The following is a 19,574-nucleotide window of genomic DNA, read 5'->3' as shown; positions in this document are numbered from 1 at the left end:
CAACATTCTTTGCCTTGCATTCCAGCTATTTGTAGAAGTCCACCTCTCCGTCACTTCAGCAACTACATACTTACTGCCATCAATTCACTATTCATTGCTTCAAAAAACTGTAATTTATTATTTTTTCCATTCCCTTCTGCATGAAAGAATTGGGGAAGAAAAAAACATGTTGCCTTTTTTGGGCTCTTCACTACAGGCAGATCAAGATCACCTGTACAATGGTGGAAGCCAACCAGCACTTCCCTGATAGCCATGCACCTTTAGCAGTGGAATTCTTATTCATGCACTTTATATGCGTTTATTTCATTACACTTAATGTCATTCCTACTCACAGCAAAGTAGCTGAGAGCTATACTGTAAGAAGGAAGCAAGGAACACATTGTCTGCAGATGCTTAATGATATCTATCATTCGTAGCAAAACAATGTTACTGAAGGACAGAGAACAGAAGTGAATACCACAGAATCCTGCCAGGGTGGGTGGAAATCTTTGCCCTGCTATTATAATCCGAAACAGCTCCAACAGTAGCGCTGGAGGTTAAGTACTTAGAAAAAAACCCTAAAACCTGGCAAAATACATAACCACAATTAATCTCAGAGAAGTAACTCAACAAACAAAGGTAGAACACAAAGAATTGCTAGATGAATGCTATGTACCCCAATCCATAGCGCAGTGAGTCAGAGGACCTCATGTAAACCAGAGACTAAGACTTATCACATCCTTTCCATCATGAAGCTCTTTTCACAAAATCCTTTACTGGCCACTTGACACAGCAGAAAGAAAAACCAGTCCCCATGTCCTAAGAGTTCCTAGGTTATAAACTACATGAGTGACAGCATTTTTTTTCTGATGTTCCTGATAGACTAAGACAAAATTTTATATGAAGGCATACCTTCAGTAAAGGAGACAAGATGCTTTAAAAAGTTAACTTTATTGCTGCCAACTATGCTTCCCCCCACCAAATTGGAGTTTCTAAGTTTTAGGAAAAACACACAAAAATAAAAACTTGTCTCAGCAGCATTGTGAGAAATAAAGAGCCCAGGAAAACATGTTGTGAGAAGAATGCATTTTTTGTGGATTTTCAGGAACACAAGGTAAGAAAAGCAATATAATCTTAAATGATACACTATGAAAATATGAATTCAGATGCACACCTGTCCATTTTCAACAGTTAAGAAAAAATTAGGAGAAATATAGTATGTTTACTAATATACGGAAAATAAAAAGAAAGCATACTGCCATTCACTAATTCTTATGGGGCTAGACAAAAAATGTGAAAATATCAGAAAACTTTAAGAATACTCTTTTTTTCTTCAGCTGTTAACGTTACCAACAGCGAAATAGATTTGTATGTATGTAATAAGCAGAACTGTACGAAACAGTAAAACACGTAAAAATTCTTTCTTCATACCACATTTTTTGTGCAGCTCTATGAAACAAGTAACAATTATAAAGACCAGAAAGTGAGAAAAAAAGTTGGAAAAGGCATTAGAGATACATGTTCAGATGAAATCTGAAAGTAATTATGAATGTCAATTAACTTGCAAGGAGGATATTCTACATGGCAGCTGAACACAGAAGATTTTTCTAGCAACAGTGAGAAACAGAGTGGAGTCACATGAACAATAAAGAGAAAGATATGACTTGAGACAAGGATAGAAAAAAATGTATGGCTCCTTAAACAAGTGTGAGTGAACAAAACTATCAGACTAGTTTCTTGTAAACAGGAGGTGGGCAGAACTAGTTTACGCTTGCTGTGAATAGATAGAACCTTTTAGTTAAAGACATTCAATAATCATGACATGAAGATAAGAATTGGCATGGTGTTGAAACAGTAGTAGAAATTAGCAAGAGTAAATACATTTACAAATGGAAGATGAGAAAGAAAAGAGAGGGCAAAGAAAAGCAATGTGTATGCATCTTGAATGTAAAAATCAAGAAAAAGAAATGAGTTTGTTTTCTAGCAGTTTTCACTTCGAAATTACTTAGAAAAAATATGAAAGAATTTCATATTTATTTTTTAAAAATAGATTGTTGGTGCAAAAGAAGCACTGGCTTCAATATATAGGTGGACATGTGGACAAAGGATGCAGATAAACAATGAAAAAGGAAAAAAAACGAGAAAACTGATAGTCTTATGAGCTTCCAGGAGAAAAAAATAAGAAGTAGTATTAGTAAAAATGGTTGGACACAGAAGTGAAATTATGATACGATAAAACAGAATTGTTTGCACAGAGTAGGTTACAGTATTGAAAGTGGAACTACTATGTCATAGGTTTAATTAAGGAGAAAAAAAAGCAGGCCTTCATCAGCAAAAACAAGAACGTTAACTGCATGAAGGAAAGCAATTTCCACAATATAGTTAATGCAAAACCTATACTAGAAATAGTCAAGGGGAAAATTGGAGCTTGGGCAAGTCATAGGAAAGTATGTAAGGGAAGATGCACGTTAGCAAATAGGGAAGTTTCAGGGAAGCAAGTTGTTGGCAACAGTAGTAATATAAAGAAGTAGGGTGAGGAGCTGGTAAGAAAGAGGGATTAAAAGAGAAAGTACTTTCTCAAAATACTAAAACAAAACAAGGAAAAAAATGTACAGGGTATCAAAAAGGATAAGAAGGTTAAAATATTATGGAAATAAGATGGGAAAGATAATATGGTTGGAGAAGTTGTTATTACAGATTAAAGAACTGCTATGAAATTCTTTGTACCTGGTATGGGGGAGGAATAGAAAGGCAAATTAGATAGGCGGCAAAGGGAATTAATAGGGAGTGAGGATTTACCAGTACCTTTGGAAATGAGGGAAGAGTAGAAATTAGATATTGCAGCCCGGAGGGCATCCCTGTAGAATACCTGATGAGATATATAAATAAGAGTGTACTCACTTGAGAATCATAGTCATGGTTTCTTTTCTGTCTTTCCCTTGGAAAGGTAGAGTACCAGTGAGCATTTCAAACTGTATAGAGTAAAACTTTCATCAATTACATTACCTGGACAAAATCTAATTTTTGACAAAACTACTTAGCATCTTAACCTTCCAAAATTCATGCATGTTAACAATCAAGTCTGTGCAAAACAACTTCTCATTGTACAGCTTAAATTATTATGAACACTGAGCAGCCTCTGCCATTTTAACGCTGCAAAATATTTTCCTATATTAATACCTCGCTTCACATGCTTTCATCTGAACAATTTAGACTACAATATTCTGTGCATCATTTCTGCCTAAAAAGTCTATTCTTAGAAGACTTGAGCTATACAACTATATTTTAGTTTTCAAGAGGGCGGGGGGGGAAAAGGTTCCCCTTTCAAAAGTTAGTGACAATTTCTCCTCATGCAGAGATATTAAAAAAGGTCAGAGTGTTTAAAATTGGCATGTACATAGCCTTTGTTGGAAAACAGAAAAAGGTTAGTCGATTGACAAAGACATGCATGATGAAAAGTGGTTACTGTATGCATACAGTGGAAATAAGAGTCTGAAGGAACACATAAGCTACACAGTACATGCATGCACATTCTGCAGTGCCTGGCAGAAGGCACTAGACACTTAAAATACTGATCTGTTCTGAAAGTGACTGAGTAAAAATAGATAAATATAAAGGAACTTCTGTTGGGCTGAAGTATTCTGCAGGGATATCAAATCTGAGGTACTGAAAGCCATCTGACAGCAGTCATGGCAGCCAACACTGAGGCAAGAATTCTGATTTTTGGTATAAGAGTTGCAAAACAAGTTAGTTTGATGAAATTTTATGATATATACTTAAAGCCATCACAATTAAAGTAATTATAAAGGAATTCTCTGGACAGCTTATGCAAGGTTAAGTCATCCTGAACAGGAGGTATCCTCTATTCCTTATTTTTCTGTTATGATCCAAATGTTCAGTCTTAACAAAAATGTAGGTTGACATGACTGTAGTATTATAAATCTAAAATAAGAGTGTGAAGTTGAAATAGAAGCATTCTTTAAAAATCCTTTTTATTAAAATACATTTTAAAATTTCTTATTACCTTATAAAGTAATCAGAAGAAAAAGGGCTGCCAACTCTGCACTACTGCTAGATACTTTGTATTCCAATTATTCTTTTCACTCATATACTTGTATTTTGTATTTTAAATTTAATATAAAGCCAACATAAAAAAGCACTACTTTAACAGTTCTTACCACAATTGTCAGGAAAAGGTACAAGGCTTAAACCAACACTACCAAAAATAATTCACTTTTTGGTTGTACATACTTTAGATTGATCTGCTTCATAAACTACACTTGCAGATTTTTATTTTTTAAAAGCAGATTTGTGGTGTTGCATGTTTTGCTTTCTTGAAATGTTCTAGATTAATAATAAAAAGTTTCTTTAGCATGATCGTATTTGTCCCAAGCATACCTACTTGCATAAATAACTCAGCATGTGTGTTCTTTGTCCCGCCCTCACTCCCCCTCAAAAAAAACCAACATTGTAGTCCAAGACCAACAGATCTATAGTACTTTAAGTCAACATTGGCCTTCCCTAGTCACCATCGTTTACTTATTTCAGCAGGACAGTAAGTACCTCAACAAATGCATAATGCTTCCGAAAACTTAAAATGAATATTTTTAGATGTCTGGCACTCGTGAAAGCACTCAGTGTTTTAAAGGGCAAATTTAAAGTTACTGCTCAAGGATGGGTTTACAAAGACTTACAGCAAAAGAGAGGCCAAACAATTTATTATCTTCCTGATCTCAATTTCTATGCTATAACTTTTGTTCATCTAGATCCTGTATACTGATACTACACAATGACTTCAATTTTTCTCAATCAACGCAGATTTGAATTAAGAATGATTTAAGAGTGGATACACACAGATTGCCTATGAAAATTAGCATGTGAACTAGCGATGCAGGCACGAAAAATATGTCTTAGAGAAAATTGCACTATATTCCATGCACTAATTTAGAGAATGTGCTTTCTAAGGTCATATTTTCATATTCAAAACAGAAGCCAAAGTGTTTAAAATGCAGTGCCTTTAGACTGTTAAAACTACACCAGTCATGTCTAACATCTTTCAGCAATTTTCAATATTAACATGCACTTCATAAGCACAAAACAATGGTTTTCAGCTCCATAAAGTAAAGCTGAAGTTTAACTATGTTTGCATTATCGACAACAAATACTCTGCCACTAGTTTGCAGTTCTCTTTTAATTTACGTACTGGATGCTCAAAGCTTACAGTAACGATAAAATGTGTTCTTACTGATAAAATGAGTGGTTTTGAGGATGTTTGTGCTTTTCTGTCTGGAGAGAGTTTAGTCATCAGATGCTACTTTTACATAGTCAGTTTTCAGATCACAACAGCATTCCAGATGATTAAAAGGTGGTATGATGACTTATTTTCAGACAAAAAAGTCCTACTCATACTAAAAAGCACACGTATTGTACTTTTACAGTTATATATGTACTACAGAAGCAATAAGGAACATACATTTCCTTTAAAAAATAACAATTAGTTTATCTTCACATGAAAAATGCACACGTTATAAATATTAAAGGCCATTAAAGCATTCCTGAAGTACCAAACATGATCTGCTTTTTCCTCCAAAGATATACTTGATACACATTATTCCCCCTGACCCTGCAACTCAACAGAAGTTAGCTCCTTCCAGGAACGTTGTAAAGATGACTCTTCTGAGCTACTATATCCCATATCACCTCAGTATCAATATTTTGGTATGTGCAAGCAAGCGTTGTCATTATTCTGACAAGTTGTAGTTACACTGGAGACTAATCAGAAAGTTATTCCCTTTTTTTTTTTTTGCCACTTGAGAATAAACTCAAATTTAAAATTTGGATCTATGTCTTTCCCAACTTGGAAGGTACAGTACTTTTCCTGCGTATTTTAGTACTCCTATTAGTCTCTGTAACATTCAAACCACAATATATGCGTATTTCAATTCAACAATAACAATAGGATGGCATATTGTTGGTGTTGACATGAGACCTAGTTCGCATACTTGATCCAAACTCTGCAGTACTGTTATTAATTTCATGTAATTTGGATTTTTGGTAGTTACAATTCATTTAAAGATCTCCCTATAGTTTAATATTTGTTTCACCAAACCTTATAAAGCAGTTTTGCTATTATTTGCATTTACCAGAAACCTACCATTAAAACACCAAAAGACCACCAGTCTGCACTCTGTGTATGTCCTCGTCGATTAACGACTTCTGGTGCCATATATTCCACTGTTCCACAGAAAGAGTAGGCCTTTTTCTCATGATCAATTGACTCCTTACTTAAGCCAAAATCTGGAAAAAAATACAATAGTTCAAAATGCACTTATTTAAAATCAATCACAGTAAATATCTTTACCATAATGTGAAAGGTGATGCCTTTACCAGTCATACATATACACACCTAAATATACACATAGGGAGTACAGATTCCTCCCCTCCCAATTATTGTAGGTCCATAATATATACTTTCAGAACACAATATATATTTCATTTACTCCAAATTAATTACACTATCTGCTCCGCCTCACAGCAAAATTACCTACTAATTAAAATTGCTGATTTTGTTGTATTGCTCTACCAAACAAACGGGAAATTCAAAGGTTTTACTATGAACAGAATAAATTCATGCATTACAATTTCCTCTTATTCACCTGTCAATTTGATATGTCCTTCTTCATCAAGCAGGATGCTAAAAAGAAAAAAAAATCTTTTAACTATTGTTTCAGACAGTGTACTGGCAACATTTACGAAAATACAGAACAGTATGCACAAAGACACACAGAAGTATGCGTGCGTGAAAATGAATCATTAGGAGGAGATACTTTGGAAGTACACTTTTTTTTTCCCTTCAATCCTTTATTATTAAAGGTTATAAAACAGAATCAACATACCAGATTTTTGTTCAACTATTTGGTTTAATTCAGCATGGAACATAGTAACTTCCATTTTGAACCTTCAGTTTTGGAGACCTGTAGCATGTGTATCTTTTCTTTTTTTTTTTAATCAATTGCGTCAATGAAAGATACATTTCTATTTTTCTTAAACTAAGCAAGAACTTATGTTTACATATGTATGCAAAATATATATTAATTTGCAATTATAGTTTCAAAGGATGTTGACCACTTTAATTAACATCAAGTAATAGATATCTTTATGTTCTACCAAAGGCCCTATATCCTTTGGCTCTAGAGTAAAGAGTAGGCCTTATGCTTCTGTCTATTTCAATGACACAAAAAGGTCACACTATGCGAGATACCAGCTCTCCATAACAACCACCGAATATAATTGCGATTCAAAGCATACAAAGTATTCCAGGACTGGACTCTATACCACAACTTACACTGTGGACTTAGTTCCTCCTGCTTCTCCCATGGGGAGCTGCATTTCCTCCCTGTGATGAGAATTGACCCAGACACACACTGCTTGTCCATTTCCCCTGCCCATCCCTTTTCCTCTTTCCAGTTTCCATGGTGGGAAACATCATCTCACAGTACAGACACAGTCTGAGAGACTTATTGCTATCTCATGGTCCAATAATGTGCAATTTCAGCCTTTGATAGGATTTTGAATCAGATACTTCCAAGGCTTAAAAGCAAGGTTCTTTGATTGGTACAGACATTTGTTTTTTCTTTTTAATGCTATATTTGAGGCAGTAGCTACTCAGTCTTTTGGCAAGACTTCTTCTTGCAAGTAAATGTCAGCAACATAACCGAGGTTCTCTCACTTTGCCTTTTAAAGATCTTTTCTCACCTAGCGAGGCTATTTTTTCTCACTTTGGAATTACTTAACAGAATGCTCTAAAAGTTTACACATAATCCCTTTCCCTCTTCATTTTCAAGTGCAACCTCATGCCCCAAAAGTCTTCAAATTTCTGATTTGAGAATGAATCTTTCCCCTTCTTGTCAGACAAGGCTAAACATTTTAAAATTTGTGTCATATTTCCAGGAAAGGCACGAAAGAACAAGCTACGCTAATGGAAGTCCCATTTAACAGCTGGCTTCTGTAATACTTGTTACTCATTCTCGGTCTTTTCCACCAACACTTTACATAAGACAGTTCTCACATAGACTTTTCAGGTCCTCCATATAGCCATGACAGAGAAGTGGAATCACCAAGGACATCAGGACTTCAGACTCATTACAGATTTCCTGGCAATGAGGCAGAGTAGGTTAACTACCTCATCAAGCACAACAGATGAGATGCACATTGTATTTTCACTTAGACTCCTCTCCAGGTAGAGAGTAGTACTACAGCATACATAAAAATATTGGCATTTTTATCTGAAACATTTAAGTGTTCCAGATGACACTGCTGACATTTTCTTCTTTACGTCTTCTAACACTAAAAAAATTACTGGAGGAAAGATAGAACAGGATGCAGTCATTGAATGAGACAGAGATGACTAATGTATTGGGAGGCAACCCTATACTGGAATTTTAGCTCCAAGCTTATTTTAAGTTCTCAGTGTAATTTCTTGATTGTCAATAGGTTAAATTAGCATGTGACGCATTATTTTCATATTTAACATTTAAACTCCATTCTGCTCTTACTGCAGTATATTTTAAAAGTCAGCTTTGGAAAAATGTTTATCGTTAAGCTTTTGAATGCAAATATGTAGCATTCAACTGCAACCCTGTATCATGCATATATTCCAAGTTTATCTTTAAGTCTAATTAAGTTTAATTCTACAATAATGACAAAAACAGAAGGCTAAAATGATGTCTTATCCATTGTACACTCTAAAGCACATGGAAAATGAAAGGTACACATTTCAGTATATTCTTTACTTATAGTAACATGGATTATAGCACTTGGCATATCACTCAATCTAGATGCTCCTGTTTGAGAGGAAATTAAATCCAACACTTAATTAAAAAAAACCCTACAGGGTTCCCCCATCTCCTTCCCTGTTCAGTTTATATAGTATCTTTATATAGCAAATTTAAATAGAAAATTAAAGTTTAACAGCTGGAAAGGGAAGTGCTTTGGTAGAAGTGCTATACAAATCAAATAAATACATTGCATTTACTGCAGCAGATTCTTACTTTTCTGGTTTTAGGTCCCGGTATATTATTCCAAGACTATGTAGATGGTCTAAAGCAAGTGCTAATTCTGCTAGGTAAAATTTAACGTCATCTTCTGTGAACATCACCTGAAAAAAAAAAAAGGAATATTTTACATACAAAACCTCTAAATCTTACATCAGCACCAACTAAACGGTCCAGACAATCTGGTGTTACAGAATGTTTCTTCTTAATATTCATATTGATTTTTATAAAAAACTAGAAATTGAAATTGGTTCATTAGAAAAGGTCTAGAATTTCATAATCAATACTGATTCACAGTATTCACAAACTTCTGAAGGCAATATTGTACTACACTTTCTGCAAAACTGAGGTTATTTACTTCTGTTTGCCCAAGAGAACAAACAGATATCGCAGCAGGACTGAAAAATTTTGGGAAGCATTTAAAGAATGTGACTACCTCTTCACTGGATGTGAACATGTTGTTTCTAAACAAATGAGCTAAAGTCCAAACATCTGAATTTCTTCTACAAAGTCAAAGAGAGAAGAAAAGCATATGCATCATTTTTGAAGAGCATTTCTCTAAGTACCATCATAAAGGAGTTACATGGATAGTAACTAAGGAAATGGCACGAATAAGCACAGGTAAGATCTTCAGTAGCAATCTGCATTTTCTATTAGGAACTAATCACTGCTTTGATTCAATGAAATCATAGAATTATAGAACGGCTCAGGTTGGAAGGGACCTCAAAGATCATCTAGTTCCAACCCCCCTGCCATAGGCAGTGATGCCACCCAACAGATCAGGTTGCTCAGGGCCTCTGAACATGCTATTCCTACTATATGAACAACTGTTGTGATCCAGTGAGAGAAAAAAAATTGCAATTAAACTGCTCAGAGTTAAAAAAAAATAAGTTCCTTCATGACTTGATTCTACCTCAGTTAATATGAACTGCTTTAAAAAAATTAGGAGTACCATCTTCAGATGATTTTCCCCCATGGATTGGGGAAAAAAACAGCAACGGGGATCACAGACAACCACTATTTTAAGCAAGAATTAGAAATAACACATTTTCATCTTAGTAGTTTAAGGAAAGGACACGATACCAAAGCTTGTAAAAGAAGTACTTGCTGATGTTACCTCTACAGAAAAGCTAATATTTAGTACAGGTACACTGAAGAAGTACGGAAATCTCTTCAAGAAACACTTAAAAGCTCAAAGAACGAAAGATCCCTTGAGACTGATAATACACCCACACTATGTTCTTTGAAAACATTGAATGAAATTAATCTCTCCTAAACTTAAACATCTGCAGTGTAGATTTCTTGCTCTGAATTAATCACTTTCTCCTTTGTAGTTAATGGATAAAAAGCAGGAACTTTTAGACTGCAATTCATCTGATCTATCAGATAGATCTGACCTAAAGAACGGTCAGCCTCTTCACACAGGTAATTAACTAGTGATAGGACTAGAGGGAATGGCCTCAAGTTGTGCCAGGGGAGGTTTGGGTTGCGAATTAGGAGACATTTCTTCTCAGAAAGAGCAGTCAGGCATTGGGACGGGTTGTCCAGGGAGGTGGTGGCATCACTGTCCCTGGGGCTGTTCAAGGAAAGGTTGGACGTGCTGCTTAGGTACATGGTTCAGTGGGTGACAGCGGTGGTAGGGGGATGGTTGGACCAGATGATCTTGGAGGTCTTTTCCAACCTTAATGATTCTATGATTCTGAATAGATCAGATGAATTCATATGAGGATGAAACAAATCCAGCATGCCCATTTCACTCTGTCAGTTATCAACCGTTAGCTTAAATGCAGGTACCTATAAAGAACTTATCTGCATTAAATCTTATAAAATTTGAGTGGCTTAAGATAAAATAGTCATCACCAGGAAAGTGTTATACGTTCTTTCTTAGGAATCAAGAAAAAAAACATGGATTTTTTTTGAATAACTACTTCATATAAATCCATGTTCTGACATATCTTTAGATTTAGTAGCAAGAGAAGAACATCTAAGCAAGGTATAAAAAGCAAGGCAGAAATATTGCTTGTCTAAGACTTTTTCAGAAAAGATGTAAATTACCGAGTGTTCTCATGGAAAGACTTTGTGCAAAAAAGCAATGAAGCAAAAACGTAGCTCATTAAAAGAAGACTATTCAAAATCTTATTCAATGAAAATGGAATTATAAGAAGTAAACTTTTCTAATATAGGCAATTTTAAAATAGTCAAATTTTACCAATATACAATTTTCAAAGAAAAAAGTTTACCTCTTTGGATAAACGTGTAAACAAGTCTCCTCCCCTGAGGAAATCCAAAATAAGATATAGCTTCCCTTCTGTTTGAAAAGCTGAAAAGATCATTTAAAAACATTAAACATTATCTAATTTTACCCATTATTAGAAGAATAACCTACCCAATAATTCACCCTTATTTTACCTTTCACCCTCATTTTCATTTATTAAAATGAATTATTCCTCTTTTTCCTTGTGTAAAAATGTATTTAAAATTATTAAATGTTTTTCTTCAATGGACCAAGAAACTCTCATGCCATGTGAAAGTGAAACAAGTCATCAATGGAATACCTAAAAAGTTAAGCTATACCTTGGTTAGTCAACATTTCACTCCAGATTTTGAAAGTACAGATTTGACAAATCTGTAACTAACGTATGTATTCTAAAACTTCTGGAAACTCAGCTTTGGAGGAAGATATAGTCTATCTTGCAAAAAAGTAACAAGTAAAATAGTGTAATCTAACATTATTTAAGCCACATTAAAGAGTGACAGAGATCTGAAACTTGAACTGTAGGAAAAAATGGACTCTAAAAGAAAAAAATGTGAATTGAACAATAAAGACTACTCTGTTTATCTAAACTATTTTTCTTCCTGTTTACTTTCTGCATAATGTCTTAAGAGTATTAATTTCCTCCCCCTCAACTTGAATACACATTTATGGCTGTCCATGCAATAAAAATAAAAGAAGTTCTCCCACCAATTTTAATGAAACCAGCAGTGATGCCATTGTACATTTTCTACAGAGCATGGCAAGGGTAAGAAATCAATTTAAAAAAAGTAAGTGAATGACTTATATAAAAGACGAGGTTTTGGAAAAGAATGGCTAGATACAGATAGGTAAATGCCCTTTCTAATAAAGCAGAGAACTACAGACTCTCAGTCCCATAAAGATTTAAGACCATGTATGAAATTAACCGTGTACATAGAGTTACATGAAAATTACTACACAGCAAGCCTTTGCGCAATCAGGATTTAGATAGCACACTAATTTTCTATGATTCTCTGAACTACAGTGTAACTGTTAGGTAGTACTTCAACAAGCTCCCATTTTTAAGATATAATTTATTTTACCCCTCCAACTCACCATAATGTAACTTGACAATAAAAGGATGGTTAACTTCTACTAATATATCACGTTCCATTTTTGTCCGAACCCGATCTCGAACTACAACATGAGCAAGATCAAAAAAAAGTAAATCACATTATGAATCAGCATCACTCCTACATTTCCTGATGTACTTCACATTATATACTGTGGTATAACGACTGCCTACAGGTCACTGTTGTGTATGCAGAAGATTTGAGACACTTAGATCACAAAAATAGTATTATGAAACAGATTCAAAAGAACTAAAGAACCTTAGGCAAATCAAGCAATACAGCGTATTATTTTAAATTACAATATTAGATCTCAAAGGAAGTTGCAATTACAGAAAAAGAGCATTATTTCCAATCAGTTTCATATTAAGATTTTAACAGTAACTTTCATTTGCTTTCAACTTTGTTCTTCCTAAAACTGGAACCAAACGACACTCAAAAGCAACTGAAAATTCAGATAAAGAGTTGAAAAGTGTGATGTCTTCCTGCTAGTGTCAGTTTTCTGTTCCAGCCTTTTGCATCCTTGAGTGCTTACTGCCTCAGACCATCTCCTTCTCCAGCTGCAAGTCACACTTCCAATTTCAATGTTTATTCAGTCTCCCCATGTGCAGGCAGAACTAGATCCACAACTTGTACCATGCTTTTTATGCATAAGGCTAAACCACCATTAAAATGTGATGAAGACAAACTCTCAAACATCTTAAAAAAGCAACTGCTAAATGACCTTTGACTCCAATTCTCAGCTATTAACAGGTTTGGGAAATGAAAGGCTATTGAGGATATCAAAGGACCTTAAATGAGTGGAAATCAATTCCAGAAAAATAGGAAGTAAATAATGAGAATAACTTGTGCAGCAACACAAAGTAATCAAAATATAGGAAACTGTTCAAAAACCACTCACACCCTAATAGTTTTAAACGAAAGTGAAGTATAATGAGATTTGAGATAGACATTTGGCACTAGATCTTAGGCAGAAAAATGCGAAGTTCAACATTTTAACAGAGGTTCACAATTCAATACAAGTATGAAGTTTTTGTTTACAACTCATCTGTGAATATTTTCAGATTAAAACATGTTAAAACTGCAAATCAGTATTATATCAATAACACAGGTGAAGTTCCACAAATTGTCAGAGCAATGGCAAGATTATCATTGCAATTCTAGTACAGTTGTGACTTAAAAAACAATACAAATAGACTGAAGTATTAAACAATGACATAAAACAATAAATACACACTCTGGCTAAGCAGTTAGAGATCACTTTAATCTACTATAAACAAAAATCTTATGGAATTCTCCAGGACAGATTTGAGATTGTGCAGGTTTGAACATATTTTGTTACTGATACCATTTGTGACCATTTGTGACCACTCAAGAAACAAAATATTTTAAAGACTCATTTTAAAACTAATTTTTGCTCATTTAGCTTAAGACAACTTAATATTTCTTCAAATATACCCTACATCCAAGAGCAAGTGTCAAAAGTTCTGGGAAAATGTACTGATATACAGAAAACTAACTCCTCTTCTTAGAGATTTTAGAATAAAAGAACTGGCATAATACATTTTTAAATATTGTAACCTCAATGTAAATTGAGCAAACAGTATTAAATGTCTCATTTGTGACACACAGCAAGTTAAAAAAGAAAGGATATTATGTTTCAGATAACAGCTCAGTAGCAAGTCAGGTGGCAGATACAATGCAACTACTCTTTTAAACCACCACCAATGAGAGGGACCTAACACTTAACATGGCAAAGGACGGAACCTACTTTCCCCTTTAATATCAACATTGTACTGTTTACTAGATCCTTGTGGGTTTACTACACAAAGCAGTTTGATAGAAGTAAGTTCTAAGATACAATCTTTAGAATAGCCCGTGTGTAAAGATTATTTTCTGGTAGTAACATCTACGATTTCTCTACCTTCTTGCCCCTAACAGTGCTTACCTTTCAAGGTGGCCTTTTTCAATACCTTCATTGCATAAAGCTGCCTGGCATCTGATCCTGAGATTTTTTTGACAAGAAATACCTGCATGGAAAATTAAAAAGAATTCTTAAAAGAAAGTAAAGGTAACTCAGATGAATACACTTCGGTATAAAATCTGAGTTTACTCCTCCCAGTTCTGCTACTAGTTCTTTCTTTGAAAGTTCTCTTTAGATTCTGCAAAGTACAAATAGAAATTTCCTTGCATTTTTACATACTATTACTTCATTTCATAATCTAAAAGGTTCATTCAAGGCAAAATCTGCCAAATTAATTCTGGTTTAACTTCATTGATTTCAGTGAGTAAAGGGAAGGATGAATTTGGATTCACTTAGATGAAAAATTTGAAACAAAATTCAACTTTATAATCACATACTTCTGTAAAAATAAGCTTATTGATGTTAACCTTTTAAGTAGCTCTGTCTTAATAAAATTTATAAGATAGTATAACAAAAGTGCTAATGAAGTAGTTGCCTGATATGAAAATAAATTAGTGTGCAGAAGTCTAACCACAAAGTTATGTAAAATAATATTTAATAATTCATTTTAGCAACATATAAAATAGTGAGAACCAACCTTGTTTCACAAAAACGTAGTTAATATGCATTGTTTGAATTTTGCATGTATCAGTAAAGTAAAACCAGCCTCAACTAAAGTGTCTTTCATTTCCTTCTTTTGTATAAATTCTTTTATTGATTTCTTGAGTGGAGTTGTTTTTAATAACCCTAAGATGCAGATATATTCCTGATTTTGAAATGCGAAATATACACTTGCCACAGGTTTTCTAGTAATTTATGAAAAAGCACAGAGATATGTTGTGGTAAATGAGAATATTAAATGTGCTGTATGAGACTAGTTTTATCTGTTTTTGTAATCCCTCATATTAACAACGCTTGAAAAACATATAGATTAGACTTTTAAACTGAAGGAGTAGTTGCAATATCTTCTAAACTTTTTAGAAAAGAATTAACACTAATCGTCTTTTTTTTTTTTTTTTCTAAATGCTAAAGCAATTGAGGACAAGATGAGCATTTTTACATTATATCTCAGCTAGGTAGTTTTTTTGCTTTTTCAAAACATGAAAAAAGGCAGTTATAGCATTAAATTTAGTAATATCAACAGAACCAAAGGAATTGTTGAAATCATCCTTCATTAGCTTACATCTCCTTGCCCCTGCATGACTTACTTCTCCTGATTTGAAGATTTCCAAATAAAAGCTATGATCTTCGTTCTGTATGTAATCAAATGACATCACAAATGACCATCAGGCTTCTCCAGTGTATTCTCATTAGACTGAGTACAAAACTTTGTAGTTTATAAACATCCAGATTTCCAAGCTTAATTTGAACTGCTGCTTCAATAACATGATCAATAGTAACTTTCTTCTGCTACAAGAGAAGCAAACTGACTATTCTTATTTTCCCCAATATCCAAGATTGGTTTAACATTGGTTTAACATACTAGAGAGCTAACACTACATTCAGAACTTCAATTAAGGCTAAAAATGGACTTAAAAGCTTTGTTGCTTTTCATTGTAAATTCTATTCTTTCTCAATATCTCTCTGTCACAAGAAATTAATGTTTCATTTAGAGTTTGATTTGGACAACTAAAGGTATGGGCCACATACACCTATTGAGATCTTGGTGTGGAGAATACCCACTAAAATGCCAGAGAACGAGTATTTAACAGAACTTTAATTAAGTATCCAGTTATACTGTGTCTTAACCAAATTCTGACAGATAATGCCTAACATGAACAATGCCACAGTATATAGTTGTTACTTCAATGACCATCATTGCCTAAAATTTATTATTTAAAATTACAATGTATTACAAAAATATATTGTCTGTAGTTTCTGTACTGGTGATAACCTGTGAGTTAGCAACTAGTATTACATACCAAAAAACCTCTCAAACCTTGTCCCCTTCAAACATAGAAAAGTAGTTAAAGCAAAATGACATTCCTTTTTAACAGTGAATATCTGATTACTTCAAGTCAAATTTTCCATGCATCTCGGAGGTCTACATACAAACTAGAATAAATTTACCACTTCAGAAGACCTGCCATGATTATGGTGGCACTAATTAGCACTAATTTAGAAAGCAGTTTTGACCACCAACATTGCCTTAATGCAATGTGACTGTTCTAAATATTTAATTCTTCAACACTCTTCGATATGATATTCCCTAATACTACTCCACAAGAGGTCTGTTACCAACCTTCCCAAAGGATCCTTGTCCGAGCACTTTTAGAAGTTCAAACTGTGAAGGGTCTGCTTTCTCGTGTCCTTCCTTTACGTGATGAGTTATTGCAATTTCTTTGATATTTCCTTCTTCCTGACAGAGCAAGAAAGGTGAGTAAATTTACATTAGTGGTGCATCTTCCTGAAGCATTTATAAATTCACAATACATTAAAAAATAACAGTGCTACTGAATCTAACCAACTATACGCTCCCCAAAGTAGATAAAACATTCAGCAATATCACTCCCATAATTAAGGCATTTACAAAAAAAAAAAATTTATCTGGTACAAAAGGTAGTATTAATTTAGTGACCATGTAGCTTAAGCCCTTAGAGACATACCAGAACCCAGACAATAACAGAGTTGATAGTAACAAGTCAGCAGTACCCAAGTTTTTGTGCCTAAGCCCATGTTGTTTGGTTCATTATCTCCATTCCAGATTTACAACCCAGAAGTGGAAAAACAAAACTTCTTAAGAATTTAGTTCTCTTAAAGCATGTAATAAGCGGACCAGATCTCTTAGGAAGGTGTTCATTTTTAACGCTTGAATGAGGATGACTATGAGGCAGTGGACCTTCTAGTCATTTTCTGGTCTTCACTTAATTTTGTATTTTCTACTAAAAATTTCAAAATCCCCTGAAAAGCAACACTCCTTGCCACACAAGGAAAGAATTTCAAAACTTATCAGCAACTGTTCAAAGGCAAGAAAAAATGCATTCTTATCAGTGTCACCTAAACAACTATCTAGGCATTATACATGACCCAAACTTACAGCCAGTGCTGCTTAAGTAACTTCTATGATAAATACACCAATAACAATTTCAACTTTTTGTGCATTCCCTTCCTATTCTTTCCAGTGAATAAAATAAAACTAAGAATACCTTCCCTTTACTTAATGAGGAACTCAGGTTTATTTCACAGAATCACAGGATGGTTGAGGTTAGAAGGCACCTCTGGATGTCATATTCAACCCCCCTGCTCAACATGGACACCCAGAGCAGGCTGCCCAGGGGGCTTTTAAAGATCTCCGAGGATCTCAGTTCTCTTAGCCTGTCCTCACGACAGATACTCCAGTCCCTCAAACACCTTAGTATCCCTTTGCGGTACTCTCTCCAGTAGCTCTCTTAACACTTGTACTGGGGAGCCGAGAACTAGACATGGCACTCGGTGCAAAATAGAGAGGAAGGATCACCTCCCTCAGCGTGCTGGCTGTAAGGACACTTTGCTGGCTCACGTTTACCTTGGATCCATCATCTCCAGGTCCTTCCCTGCAAAAGTATCTGTCCAGCTGGTGGTTGGCCCACTGCTGCTGCATGGAGTTACTCTACCCCTGGTACAGAACTATTCACACCACAGTCTGTTCATTGAGCCCATACTTCATTGTTTTCTATTTAAGGATCTTATGGGAGACTGTCTTCCGTCTTACTGAAGTCAAAGTAGACAATATCCACTATCTGCCTACCCGTTTCATTGTGGAAGGTTATCAGGTTGGTCAAACATGATTTCACCCCTGTGAATCCATGTTGACTAATTCCAATCACCTTTTCCTTCACACACACAAATAGTTTCCAGGATTAGGAGTTCCCTTGCTTTCTCAGGGGTTGAGGCTGACCATCCTGTAGTTCCCTGGGTCTTCCTTCTTGCTTTTTTTGAAGACAGGAGTCGCATAAGCTCTCCTCCAGTCCTCAGACACCTCTCCCATTTGCCATGATAACTGGAAGATAATCAAGCGTGGCCTCACAGTGACATCAGACAGCTCCCCTCAGCACTCATGTGTGCATCCCGACATAGCCGATGAACTTCACATATGTCCACTTTAAGTACTACGTAACCCATCCCTCTTCCACCAAGGGTAAGGTCTTTCTTGCTCCAGATCTTCCCCTTGATATAAATGTACCAAAATACATACTAATTCTAGTGACAGAGGAGTAGAGGTAGCATTTTAAATTTGTGCTTCTGCAGGACTCATTTATATATTTTTCAAGCATTCAGCAAAATTTACGTGCATGAATTATTGCTAAAATTATAGTTTTGTACAGTCATTTTAATACCACATACAAATGCACAGTAACTGCCCATACATGTCTACTGAAACATACTTCTAGATCACTGTTTTTCTTTCAAAGGACTCTTTTCAAAAGGTTAGCAACCAAACTTGGAAACAAACTGCACACAACAAATCCTGAGCACGCACATCTATTCACATATATAAAAATAATTCCAACGTACGCTTTTAAAGAATGCACAGAATGTACTAGCAACTGTTGAAATGAAATAGTGAAAAAAAATAATGAAAAGAACCTAGATTTTTCAAAAACTAAGACCACCAATAAAGACAGGTGCCAGTCTCTTGTAAGACAGACGAAACTCCACATGTGCGTGCACGTATGCCGTGTACTGCTCCTAATGTCAGAATCTATCCCAAACCTTTTTTCAAGAGAAAGTTATGAATACTTCGATCAGTGACTCAAACCTGAATCTTTAGAGAGCCTGAAAGAAATGTTGGTTCCTTCTACTTGAGAAAGTAATTACTGTTGGTGGGTATCAGCATTTTTATGCTTTAACTTAACATGCGATCAGCTGGATAACATACTACTTAAACCCCTCGCTGCAATCTTAGAGAATCCCAGGGGAGGACTAGCACAATAGAACAGGTTGCTAAGCACATATTCCTTTGTACACTTTGATCTGCTTCAGCTCAACTGTTTTACCTACTAACTCCTTTGGAGTCTTCGGAAAGTAAACAAAAAAATTCCAATCTTCTTGTTATCTAGTCAGATTCAAGGACTCAAATTGATCCGGTATGCACGTTGTTTTAAAAGCATCACAAAAGGTAACAAAGACATGAAAGAAAAGAATATTCACATGTTTTCTATAAACAAACAAAAATTATTTTCAAATGCTATGCAATTATTATGTAACGGACTTTCCAGTGGTTATTTTGGGCACCC

The 19,574-nt window shown here is 34.9% G+C and overlaps 1 protein-coding gene across 3 annotated transcripts in view; it reads right to left on the bottom strand.

The window, feature by feature from the left end:
• The window catches only part of RPS6KA3 (ribosomal protein S6 kinase A3), a 73,855-nt gene that overhangs the window by 20,702 nt on the left and 33,579 nt on the right, over positions 1-19,574 (bottom strand). For all 3 annotated transcript variants that reach the window (XM_048066771.2, XM_048066770.2, XM_013183932.3), the window contains 8 exons: positions 16,601-16,717; positions 14,344-14,425; positions 12,382-12,462; positions 11,273-11,352; positions 9,030-9,136; positions 6,636-6,673; positions 6,134-6,276; positions 2,881-2,951 (listed from right to left, as the gene is read on the bottom strand). In XM_048066771.2, coding sequence (XP_047922728.1) covers positions 2,881-2,951; positions 6,134-6,276; positions 6,636-6,673; positions 9,030-9,136; positions 11,273-11,352; positions 12,382-12,462; positions 14,344-14,425; positions 16,601-16,717 — 719 coding nt within the window. The remainder of the gene's footprint in view (positions 1-2,880; positions 2,952-6,133; positions 6,277-6,635; positions 6,674-9,029; positions 9,137-11,272; positions 11,353-12,381; positions 12,463-14,343; positions 14,426-16,600; positions 16,718-19,574) is intronic.

This window comes from Anser cygnoides, chromosome 1 (assembly GCF_040182565.1).
Source record: "Anser cygnoides isolate HZ-2024a breed goose chromosome 1, Taihu_goose_T2T_genome, whole genome shotgun sequence".
Classification (NCBI taxonomy): domain Eukaryota; kingdom Metazoa; phylum Chordata; class Aves; order Anseriformes; family Anatidae; genus Anser; species Anser cygnoides.
Note: the sequence above shows the minus strand (reverse complement) of the source record. Positions and strands in the feature narration are given on the sequence as shown.